The sequence below is a fragment of the Cervus elaphus genome, chromosome 18 (assembly GCF_910594005.1).
Source record: "Cervus elaphus chromosome 18, mCerEla1.1, whole genome shotgun sequence".
In the NCBI taxonomy this organism is placed as follows: domain Eukaryota; kingdom Metazoa; phylum Chordata; class Mammalia; order Artiodactyla; family Cervidae; genus Cervus; species Cervus elaphus.
The window spans coordinates 105,391,788-105,404,154 of record NC_057832.1 but is presented as its reverse complement, the minus strand read 5'-3'; the positions used below and the strand labels follow the sequence as shown (position 1 = coordinate 105,404,154).

Here is a 12,367-nt window from a genome sequence, read left to right as displayed (position 1 = left end):
CTGGGGATGTCATCAAGGAGTGGGGAACACAGAAGTGACCTTGGCAGATAAAATGCAAAGGTCATTTGTTTGACACGCTGGTACTTTTCACCTGAAAATACAATTGTTCCTATGGTTCTCAAAGGGAAAGGACAAGCTTTGCAAAATTGGCAATATGTCCAAAATCAGAGATGTGGGTTCCAATTGCAGGCACATGACTTTTTGCTATTTGTCCCGGGACTAGTTACTTAACTTCTTCAAGCCTCTGTGTTCACATTTCTAGAGTGATAATAGCAATTCTCACCTTGTAAAATTATTGTTTGGATTACCCGAGACACTGAATTATATTTAAAGTGCTTAGTACAGTGTTCTGCACGCAGAATGTGTTCAGTCGCGTCCAACTCTTATGACCCCATGGACTGTAGCCCACTAGGATTCCCCTATCCATGGAATTCTCCAGGCAAGAATACTGGAGTGGGTTGCCATTTCCTTGCCCACTGCACGTAGTAAGTGCACAATAAAAATGTGTTTGAAACATTGGTATTATATACATACACACCTATATACACATACATACCTACATATTATATAACATCTACTTTAAACTCATGTTAATTTAGAGTAAGTTTGGATAAGGCAAAACAGACTAAGGAGACTATAATATAAATTTATTTTGTCAAAACAGCTGGATCTATTTTTAAAACTTACAACTGGCTGTTTGCCACACTGACAGATAAAACAGATGCAGCAACACATTTCCAGAGGCCACCTTATGAAAGATGCATCAGAAATATTTTTTCCTCCCCACCAATTAAAAAAGTTAGGAGACTGAGGGGGGGGAAAAATCCAGATTATTTTGGCGTGTAAGTGGAGTGCTATCTGACAATGACTCAAAATGTTCCACTTACATGCCCTGGGTCCCAGAGATAACAGTAATATTATATAAAAATGTATAAACTAAAAAACTGATGGCAGCATTTTTCTTTCGGAAACTTGAAAAACAGTTCATGAAAAGAGGATTGGTTATGACAATTACTGTGCAAAAACAATGGAATATAGATTCTACTATATAAATATAATTCCTCTGCCCCAAAAGTGAAGATGTCTAGATCAAAGCAGGTCAGGAGGCTCCCAGAAGGACTGTGATAAAATACTGAATTGATAAGCTATCTACTGTGTTTGAATATATTGAAAGGAGATTACACAACTGGAGGAGAGTTTGAGAATAAATCAGAAGTACAAAAACCAAGCAAATAAAAAAAAGCAACAATTATTTACTCTAGGGAAAACATAATGTTTAGAAAAGTAACATATGGTCCATCCATGGCTTATTTATAAATGACTTTACACAGTAATAATATAATACTAAATGTTAATCTAATCAAAATTATGATACAATTTTTGAGTTGGGGGTGGGGGCTGTTATAAGAGACACACATATCATATGATGGAAGAACAGGAGTAAAGAGATCTAAATTCTTATCCTCTTTGATGGAAGGTTGACAGATGATTCTTAAAATTGGAAAATCAAGTAGTAGCAACATAAGCAAATTATTTAGAGGCATGAAAGACTCAATTAAAACCATTGCTGGGTTTACGCAAATTAAGGGAGCCGTATAAGGAGGATCAGAGAGGATAGTTGTACTTTATTATAAGTTTTACTACTGCTCTTTAAAGATTTAAGAGTCAAAAAAAATTTTTAATTTAAAAAATAAAAAAGAAGTAAAGAATCAGCTACCTGGAATCTTCCAATATGTCCCTGTAGTTCCATTAGTGATCCTTCATTTACATCAACATCAAGTTCACTTAGTATACCTATAAAATTTAGAATGTTTTTAAATGTAGTTTTGTAATTGACAAAATATAGACATTAAAAAACTAGGAAGAGTAGTTTTACTCTTTCACATTCTTTAATGCATGAACAGACACAGACTGCCATGAAGGAGGTTTGAGAAATACCTTACAACTTTACAAATTGTTAAGTGTACCACCCACCACACATTCAGTCATATGCAAACTAAATCTAGATTGGATCAGTGATTCAAAAGTGCATTTTAAAAAGTCTTTTGAGAAAAATCTATTTTTTATTTATAAATATAAAACAAAATTTTCTAAACTCCACAGTAAATTACTTTCTCATGAAACAGTTCAGAATATAAAACACTAAGAATGAAATGCATTCCTTTTTTCTTTTAACTCTTCTATGCATCATTTGGACTGTCTTGGCATCATTCAAGGCCACTGGACTGAACTGGGGAAATGACCATAATAAGCACACAGGACTGAGACATGACAAGGTGAGGTGGAGTTGACCCTGGGATCTCCTCAGAATGAACACAGGCTCTGAGTACCTTAATAAACACTGCACTTGGCCCTGCCAAACTCTCCTCCTCCCAACACAAAGGGCTCAGGCACCGAGGAATGTCCAGAGAGGAAAAATTCCTGGGGGTGTTGGGGCAGAATCAGGGGTTGGCCTCAGACTTCTTCACAGCAATGTAAAAATGGAGGCAGAATAGCTGAGTAGTTAAGTGCACAGGCTCAGAAGCCACAGTTCCTGGAAAGCGCTACAGTGCTATTCGTGTGACTTGGGACAAGCTAACCTCTCTGTGCCTCAGTTTCCTCACCTGTAAAAGGTGGATAATAATGGTTCTAACTCTCAAGACTGTTGTGATGATTAAATCAATTAACATGCTAAGCGTCTAAAACAGTATCCAGCATATAAATGCTTAAAAATATGAGTTATTATCATTAATTTTAGGCCATGCTGTCATTCAAGAATAAGGCAATCTTCAGGTGCTCATAAACATTAGAGAATTCAGAGAATGTTATATATTTTTTCTTGGGAGAGAGGACCTCAACACAAATTAAAAATTCCAAGAGATAAATCAAAAGAAAGAACTCAGAAATGGTGAAGTTGTAAGAGGAAAAAAAAAAACCGGTGCATTTCTATGAATCCAAGTAAATATACAAGTAAAACTAAACAGCTGAAGGTATTATGGTTCCAGAGCTGAATGAAAATGATATTTACTTCACAAAGTAAAAATATAAGTAAACATAACGTGAGGGTGGAAGATGTGTAAAGTAACTCATCTTTCACATCGAGTTAGTTGGTTCTGTCTAAAATTTATGTTAGTAAAACAAATTTTTTTAATGACCAAAATACCTTACTAATTATGATAATCTTTTCTTAATCATAGTCATCTTTTAAGAACTAATATCTCTTGTAAGAACTAACATCTCTTGTACACCTGTATTAAATAAAGAAAAGTCTATCTAGAATTCATCAATGTCTTCAGTTTCTCTTCAACTAGGTTTTCATCTATAAAGTTTACGTAAAATTAAACAGCTGCTTTCTAAAACTGCATGCAAAAGGCATCCCATTTTCATATATTATCTCTATACGTCTGTTTCTTTCCATCATGCCCCCTCACTCACCAATACATACAAACACATAGGACACTGGTTAAAAAGCTACTTACCAAATGTTAGCATTTGGTAATTTCTAGATAGTGGGATTTGAGTGTTAATTATTTTAACTTTCTGAATTTTTTATACTGACCATAAATCATTTTAATAAACATATGACTTCAAAAAAGGTAGTTAACTGTGTTAACTTTGTCCACTCTCAAATAATTCATATACAGCTGCAAAGTAGTAATAACCTCATTCTACTAAGTGTATGTCTATAAAGCCGTTGTTTAAAAATTCAACATAATCAACTCACCAGGAAGTGCTGCTTTACTTATAATTCCCGTCAGCAGAGCCAGTTCCTGCAAAGACCCTGCACTAATGTCCTGACAGCGCAGAATTGCTTGTATGGTATCTGAATGAGAAATGAGAAACTGCAACACCTACCAAGGAAAAAGAGAGGGGGAAAGGAAAACACAGAGGTGGAAAAGGAGAAAAGTATATTATAAATTTATATCCATCGGTTTAGTAACACTGAAGCAAATAATTTAATGTAATGAGGAATATTAGATAAACAGTTATCCTTTGCATTTACATAATTTATTTCTTCAAGAAGTCAACATTCGTAAGAAAGCTCAAGATAAGGATTATTTCAAAGTGTAGAAATTTAATACACTTAAGAGCTACTGCAGAAGAATAAAATAACTTGGAACAACTGCATGAAAACTATTATCTGACCCGTATTTTATCTGACCCAAAATTTTTATTTTGAAATTTTTGTCTAACTAGAACTAGAACATGAATTTTAAATAAGTGTGTATAAAAATGACTTCCCGAATTCAAGCTAGCTCTATGAAAGTCTGACTAGTGTGACAGGGACAATCACAGAAAGGCTTTTGTCTAATTCTCCTTTTGATATGGTGAAAATAAAGGAGATACAAACCTTGACCTCCAAACTCTGCCCTTCCAGCTTAGCATTTTACAGTGTCCCATCACAGAGGACTCTACTCTTTTTCACATCCAAACATCTTCTCAACTAGATTACAGATGCCTCGAAGGCAGGGACTACACCACAACAGGCTGAACATTTGAATCTCTCAGGAATTGTGGCCCTTTATTTTTTCAATAGATTCCTGGCCTCAGCCCATCATTGTCGGACATGCAACTCAGTAATCTGTATTTTTTAAAGAAGTTATTCAGGTAATACCGCTATGCTCAGGGTAAGTCTGGTCTTATTTCACAATGTCCCACTTCCACTAAAAAATCTTAACCTCAATAAAGTAGAAGACAGAGTCTTTGTGTGCTAAAGAACTAACTCAAAGGCTGTGTATGAAAGGGACAGAATGTCACCAAGACCAATGCAGTCAGTATAAAATCAGGTGTCACACTAGAAACAGCAGCATTCTATCTTGGTGAGGCAAGCCTAAAGACTGACGGCAGGGAAAGCAGATAAAATCACCATAAATTATTAGGACACAGCTCCTGAGGGTATCAGAAGAATAGAGCAATACAATAAAAAATGGCACATTCATGATGATAAGCCTAATTAACCAGCAAAAGGCTAAATTGTATACTGCATTATTAAAGAAATAAACATATTTTTGAAGATTTCACTGAAAAGCACTGAAAATAATATCACAACTAAATGTAGCATTACCATCTATCTTCTGTATTCTCTGTAAGGTCTAATAAAGTGTATAGCATTCTCTAATAAATACCAGGTTAAATTACATTTTAGAAGTCAGCTTATTTCTATCACGGTAACTGCTTCCTTCTATACAACAACTAATTTAGATGTCTTGCTTCCCATCTCACTATTCTATTAATTAGCTGTAACATTTCATTCAAACAAGAGTACAAAAACAAACCGATGAAGTTCAGAGCAAAGTACAAGGGACCTAAAGAAATTCATGTAAGCGGTCCATCTTCTGCATTTGTAAAACAAGGCTTTTGTACTTGATGATTTCTACACTAAGGGTTCCTCTTACCTGCCCTGCTGCCTGCAAGTGCTGAGCCATGCTGGACGTAAGGATGACCTGGCACAAGCGAAGAGCCGGGAGGAGAATCTGGCGGTATCGGTCTACTGGAGTAGGGATGAACACCGGGGGGTCTCTCATGCCAAACATGCTTGATTCATATCAAGGGAACAAGGAGACAGCAACAGTCCAAGAGTTAAGGTACATTCCAACAGTCCCTGACCACCCCCACGGCAAATAACCACAGGTGACTGAGTAAGATGTGACGCTACTAACGAGGACTCTCTACCCCACATGTACAGTGAAGACAGAGTTAAGTGACTCTTGAGAAAAATCTTAGTAAAGACAAAATTCCCCAAACATGCTTATTCTACTCCAAATATTCCCTTAAGCCATAGAGACTATGAGTGACAAACAGAAACAAAAGCTGCTTTCCCCAAATTTCCCTCTCATATACACAAAGCCAAAAAGGAATCTACACTGTCTATTACATAAAATAAAACGAGATTTTAAAACCTAAAACGAGGTTGCAAAATGACTTAGCCTTTAAGTTTAGGTCTCAGAACACTGTATTAATAAACTATTTGCCTACTGTAAATATTTCTATTTAAATTTTTGGACCAAAAAAAATGGTCGCCTGTTGAGAAGGGAATGAAAGCAGAATATGGAAATAAAAAGAGATAACAGAAAGGCTTTCCAAAGATGGGCAATAATAACACATCATGAGGGAGGGATATAACTTAATCCCCTTCACCTAAGGTGAAAGTAAAAACTTGCATTTTTAAAACTTCAGAAAGTGATGTTAATTTTTCTTGAAGCAAAATATTGTCTATAGCTAAACCTGAAAAACTCAAAACATGCAATTTGGCAATGGATCTTTTGAAGAAAGTTACTAAAACTGAAATAATGTTATTTGATAGTAAGCGGGTAGGCTATATATAAGCTCAATAATGTTGGAGCCACGTAGACAAAAAAGGAAAAAAAATCCACATTCAAACTCAACTGAGAAATCTGCTAGTTTGGAACTTAAAATAATTTCATTTGAAGCTTTCAAATTAGTAAGCAGTTGGCAAAATGTTAAAATGAGAAAAACATAAAATATTACTCAAGTCATCAAGAAAAGAAAATCCACCACAAATTATAATTTCATACAGGACTTTAAAAGACGGTATAATGGAAAATATGTACTTCCACTAAACGGAACAATATAGTTTGGAAAAGTAACATCTACTAACAAAATGCTCTCCCATCTTTCTCTTACGTCACTGATCTAAAAGAAAAAGCACTCGTCTCCCAGGTGGTGCTAGTGGTAAAGAACCCACCTGCTGGGAATATAAGATACATGTGTTCAATCCTTGGGTTAGGAATATTCCTTGGAGGAGCACATGGAAACCTACTCCAGTATTCTTGCCTGGGGAATCCCATGGACAGAGGAGACAGGGGGCTATAGCCTATGGGGTCACAAAGAATCAGACATGACTGAGCATGCAGACATGTCTCTACTCACTTTTACCCTGACTAACAACTTTCATTTATTAGTATCAAATGGCAGGGGGGTATGACCAGACAAAACCATCAAGATGAGAGTACTGCTCAAACAGAATTATAAAGGGCAAAATTATGTTTGAAGTTCTTTTTCCTTAATAAACCTTTACTGGTAACAAAAAAAAGCCAAATGATACAGACACTTACCCCTGTGGGTCCATTTCTGGGCGCATGTCATAGACTTGGCACTGTGCCAGCCTCACAATCACGCCAGACCTCAGCAGCTCTAAAGCACCCTGCTGAATCTTGGCCACTCTTGTGAGAAATGCCTAAGAAGTTACAAAACAAAAATCATCAGTACATAGATTGCAGTCACGCGTCTCATATAAAAACGAAGCTTTCTCATAGCATATTTCTTTTTTAAGTTGAAGTATAGATGATTTACAATGTTGTTTTTATTTAATTCTTGGCCACACCCTGTGGCATGTGGGATCTTAGTTCCCCGCACCCCCTGTGCTAGAAGGGAAACTCTTAACCACTGGACCGCCAGACATGTCCCCATCATAGCACATTTCTAATCTGTAATCATTGGTGACTAGCTAGGATGGGGCACATTATACCCCTATGGCTTCCCTTGTGGCTCAGCTGGTAAAGAATCCACCTGCAATGCAGGAGACCTGGCTTCGATCCCCGGGTTGGGAAGATCCCCTGGAGAAGGGAAAGGCTACCCACTCCTGTATTCTGGCCTGGAGAATTCCAGACTGTATAGTCCATGGGGTTGCAAAGAGTCCCACACAACTGAGTGACTTTCACTTTCACCATAGGATTTTCATGAGGAATAAATGGTACAGTGTATCTGAAGTGCCACACAGGCCTTGCATGGGTTACACACTCAGGGAAATCATCACATGGGCTGATGGAGGGCAGGAAAGACTGTTTTGCTCACAGCTGTATCTCTACTACCTCACCCAATACCTGGCACATAACAGATATTTAACAAATAATTGCTGAATAAATGTAGGAGGGAGGGAAAACAGAATCAATGAAGAATCTAAGGTTTTAGTGCTTCTCTTACTGTGACATTGGCGGTATTTTTAAGCAGGAGGAAATGGAAATTAAAACAAGATTTGGAGGAAAGGAAAGTAAATATATATACTAGATTGAAAAATTCCTGTGCTTAAAAGTAGAACCAGCACATCTACATTGGAATTTCATCAGGCAACTGGCACAGGCTGATTTTCTTTGGGAAGGACATGTGTGCTCACTCTCCTCAGAGAGCACTGGGTGTCACACGGCTTTGGCATCACCAGCAACAGAAGTGAGTAAGCAGCAGTCTCAGCACCCAGCTAGCCTTCATAGGACCATTTCAACTCAACTCCGCAAGCTCAGAAGATGCATTCCTAGCACATGTACCCAAATTTAAAACTCCTCAGAAATGATTATGGCATGTATGATAAAAATATTAAAAATGTTAGCCACGTTCATTTTCCTTAATATAGCTTTCACCTCAAGAGGAAATGACCTGTTGATCTAACCTCAAGTGAACATAAAGCCTTACCATTTTGGATTCGTAAGTATAAAGGGCTTTTAGAAGGGGAGGCTGTGGAGTGAGTAGGCTCTGCAAAGTACGGTCATCTTCTACCAAGCTGTCCACAAGCACCTTCAGATAGCCACTGTTAGACAGATATAGGAGCCACTGCTGCTGCTTATCCACGGAGACGATTCGATCAAGGAGAGCCAGCGCCAGCATCTGAAGGAAGAATAAATCAAAGTCCAAAATGTGGAGATGGCTACCGAGTCAACAACAGTTAACGCCCTCTACCTGGAAACGTTTAAAAGTTTTCTTACAAGAAGAACTATTGCATGCAATACAACTCTCTCCTTTTTTTTTGGAGAAGTTGAAAGCTATATATCCAGAATCTTGATTTATTAATAAAAGGAAAATGTTCAGGGTAAAGTTATATTTCTGAAACAAAACCTAACACATTAAAATAATAGCATTAAACATATTTTAACAGAATCTAAACATTACTTGTTGGAGGAAAGGAGGAAATCGATTTTTAAAAATAGCATTTTCCCCTCCTGTGAAGTGTTACTTGCTCATTGTAGAAAACATAGAAAACAAACAAACAAACAAAGTACGGAAATACAGTATCTGATAAACAAGACCACTTTGGCCTATTTCTTCCCAAATACTATTTTTTTAACATAATTAAGAGCACACTACATGATTCAAATGCTATGTGATTTTCCACCAGTAGGAAATTATCTTCTCAATATATTATCACCAATATGACATAATATTTTAAAGATACACAAATGTAAATACTTCTCAAAAAAGCAGAAAAAGATATATCCAATATAAAAGCTATTTCAGTTCAGTTCAGTTCAGTCACTCAGTCGTGTCCGACTCTTTGCGACCCATGAATCACAGCACGCCAGGCCTCCCTGTCCATCACAAACTCCAAGAGTTTACTCAAACTCATGTCCATCGAGTCGGTGATGCCATCCAGTCATCTCATCCTCTGTTGTCCCCTTCTCCTCCTGCCCCCAATCCCTCCCAGCATCAGGGTCTTTTCCAATGAGTCAACTCTTCACATGAGGTGGCCAAAATATTGGAGTTTCAGCTTCAGCATCAGTCCTTCCAATGAACACCAGGACTGATCTGCTTTAGGATGGACTGGTTGGATTTCCTTGCAGTCCAAAGGACTCTCAAGAGTCTTATCCAACACCACAGTTCAAAAGCATCAATTCTTTGGCGCTCAGCTTTCTTTATAGTCCAACTCTCACATTCATACATGACCACTGGAAAAACCATAGCCTTGACTAGACGGACCTTTGTTGGCAAAGGAATGCCTCTGCTTTTTAATATGCTTCTAGGTTGGTCATAACTTTCCTTCCAAGGAGTAAGGGTCTTTTAATTTCATGGCTACAGTCACCATCTGCAGTGATTTTGGAGCCCAAAAAAATTAAGTCTGATGCTGTGTCCACTGTCTCCCCACCTATTTCCCAGGAGGTGATGGGACCAGATGCCATGATCTTAGTTTTCTGAATATTGAGCTTTAAGCCAAATTTTTTCACTCTCCTCTTTCACTTTCATCAAGAGGCTCCTTAGTTCCTCTTCACCTTCTGCCATAAGGGTGGTGTCATCTGCATATCTGAGATTATTAATATTTCTCCCGGCAATCTTGATTCCAGCTTGTGCTTCCTCCAGCCCAGCGTTTCTCATGATGTACTCTGCATATAAGTTAAATAAGCAGGGTGACAATATACAGCCTTGACGCACTCCTTTTCCTATTTGGAACCAGTCTGTTGTTCCATGTCCAGTTCTAACTGTTGCTTCCTGACCTGCATATAGGTTTGTCAAGAGGCAGGTCAGCTGGTCTGGTATTCCCATCTCTTTCAGAATTTTCCACAGTTTATTGTGATTCACACAGTTGAAGGCTTTGGCATAGTCAAGAAAGCAGAAATGTACATTTTTCTGGAACTCTCTTGCTTTTTCGATGATCCAGTGGATGTTGGCAATTTGATCTCTGGTTCTTCTGCCTTTTCTAAAACCAGCTTGAACATCTGGAAGTTCATGGTTCACGTACTGCTAAAGCCTGGGTTGGAGAATTTTGAGCATTACTTTACTAGCCTGTGAGATAAGTGCAATTGTGCAGTAGTTTGAGCATTCTTTGGGCTTGCCTTTCTTTGGGATCGGAATGAAAACTGACCTTTTCCAGTCCTGTGGACACTGCTGAGTTTTCCAAATTTGCTGGCATATTGACTGCAGCACTTTCACAGCATCATCTTTCAGGATTTGAAATAGCTCAACTGGAATTCCATCACCTCCACTAGCTTTGTTCATAGTGATGCTTTCTAAGGCCCACTTGACTTCACATTCCAGGATGTCTGGCTCTAGGTGAGTGCTCACAGCATCGTGATTATCTGGGTCGTGAAGATCTTTTTTGTATAGTTCTTCTGTGTATTCTTGCCACCTCTTCTTAATATCTTCTGCTTCTGATAGGTCCATACCATTTCTGTCCTTTACTGAACCCATCTTTGCATGAAATGTTCCCTTGGTATCTCTAATTTTCTTGAAGAGATCTCTAGTCTTTCCCATTCTGTTGCTTTCCTCTATTTCTTTGCATTGATCGCTGAGGAAGGCTTTCTTATCTCTCCTTGCTATTCTTTGGAACTCTGCATTCAAATGGGAGTATCTTTCCTTTTCTCCTTTGCTTTTTGCTTCTCTTCTTTTCACAGCTATTTGTAAGGCCTCCTCAGACAACCATTTTGCCTTTTTGCATTTCTTTTCCATGGGGATGGTCTTGATCCCTGTCTCCTGTACAATGTCGTGAACCTCCGTCCATAGTTCATCAGGTACTCTGTCTATCAAATCTAGTCCCTTAAATCTATTTCTCACTTCCACTGTACAGTCATAAGGGATTTGATTTACGTCATACCTGAATGGTTTAGTGGTTTTCCCTACTTTCATCAGTTTAAGCCTGAATTTGGCAATTAGGAGTTCATGATCTGAGCCACAGTCAGCTTCTGGTCTTGTTTCTGATGACTGTATAGAGCTTCTCCATCTTTGGCTGCAAAGAATATAATCAATCTGATTTCAGTGTTGACCATCTGATGATGTCCATGTGTAGAGTCTTCTCTTGAATTGTTGGAAGAGGGTGTTTGCTATGACCAGTGCGTTCTCTTGGCAAACACTATTAGCCTTTGCCCTGCTTCATTCCGTACTCCAAAGCCAAACGTGCCTGTTACTCCAGGTGTTTCTTGACTTCCTACTTTGTATTCCAGTCCCCTATAATGGAAAGAACATCTTTTTTGGGTATTAGTTCTAAAAGGTCTGGTAGGTCTTGATAGAACTGTTCAACTTCAGCTTCTTCAGCATTACTGGTTGGGGCATAGGCTTGGATTACCGTGATATTGAATGGTTTGCCTTGGAAACGAACAGCTATTTATCCCCATTCTATTATTCAAGGATCTTTATTAACCAGCACCTCTGTTGTTTCTACCAGTGTAAGGCAAATCTCAAAATTAGGAAAAAGATTATTCTCAGGGCCCAGTCTGAACTAATAAGGATGATGAATGTAAGTGAACAAAGCATATGAATAAACAAAATATAAATTCTAAATTAGAGTAAATAAGAAAATTCACTAAAATATATTACAGAAAATAATTTCCAGTATATAACATCCATTTGAAAAGCTGATCCAACTTTTGCCTTAATATAAAGTCAAAATATCTATCCAAGTACAATACTGAGCAGGAGTTACCATACCCTTCCAATCTCATGACCATCACAAGCATCTCGACAGACCACTTCCATGAGGGCAGCACCATAGCTCTCGATGATGGCTATGTTTTCTCGCTGTAATTTACTAAACACATCTTCAGGGGCAGTCAGCCTTTCCCACATGGTTTTCTTGGCTAAAGGGTTACAAGAGAAGACATATAAAACACTCCAGCAAAAAAAATAATTTGGTAACTGAGTAATCACACCTTATACATTTCCATTATTGCCT

General features: G+C 37.9%; 1 protein-coding gene and 1 long non-coding RNA gene across 3 annotated transcripts in view; one reads left to right on the top strand and one right to left on the bottom strand.

Moving 5' to 3' along the window:
• NUP205 (nucleoporin 205) overlaps positions 1–12,367 on the bottom strand; it is a 97,889-nt gene that overhangs the window by 25,930 nt on the left and 59,592 nt on the right. For both annotated transcript variants that reach the window (XM_043871621.1, XM_043871620.1), the window contains exons 31-36: positions 12,124–12,272; positions 8,407–8,598; positions 7,056–7,177; positions 5,376–5,514; positions 3,704–3,830; positions 1,718–1,794 (exon numbers count right to left, since the gene is read on the bottom strand). In XM_043871621.1, the coding sequence (XP_043727556.1) occupies positions 1,718–1,794; positions 3,704–3,830; positions 5,376–5,514; positions 7,056–7,177; positions 8,407–8,598; positions 12,124–12,272 (806 nt within the window). The remainder of the gene's footprint in view (positions 1–1,717; positions 1,795–3,703; positions 3,831–5,375; positions 5,515–7,055; positions 7,178–8,406; positions 8,599–12,123; positions 12,273–12,367) is intronic.
• Positions 1–12,367, top strand: part of LOC122673773 — a 68,939-nt gene that overhangs the window by 11,564 nt on the left and 45,008 nt on the right. The window lies entirely within an intron of this gene.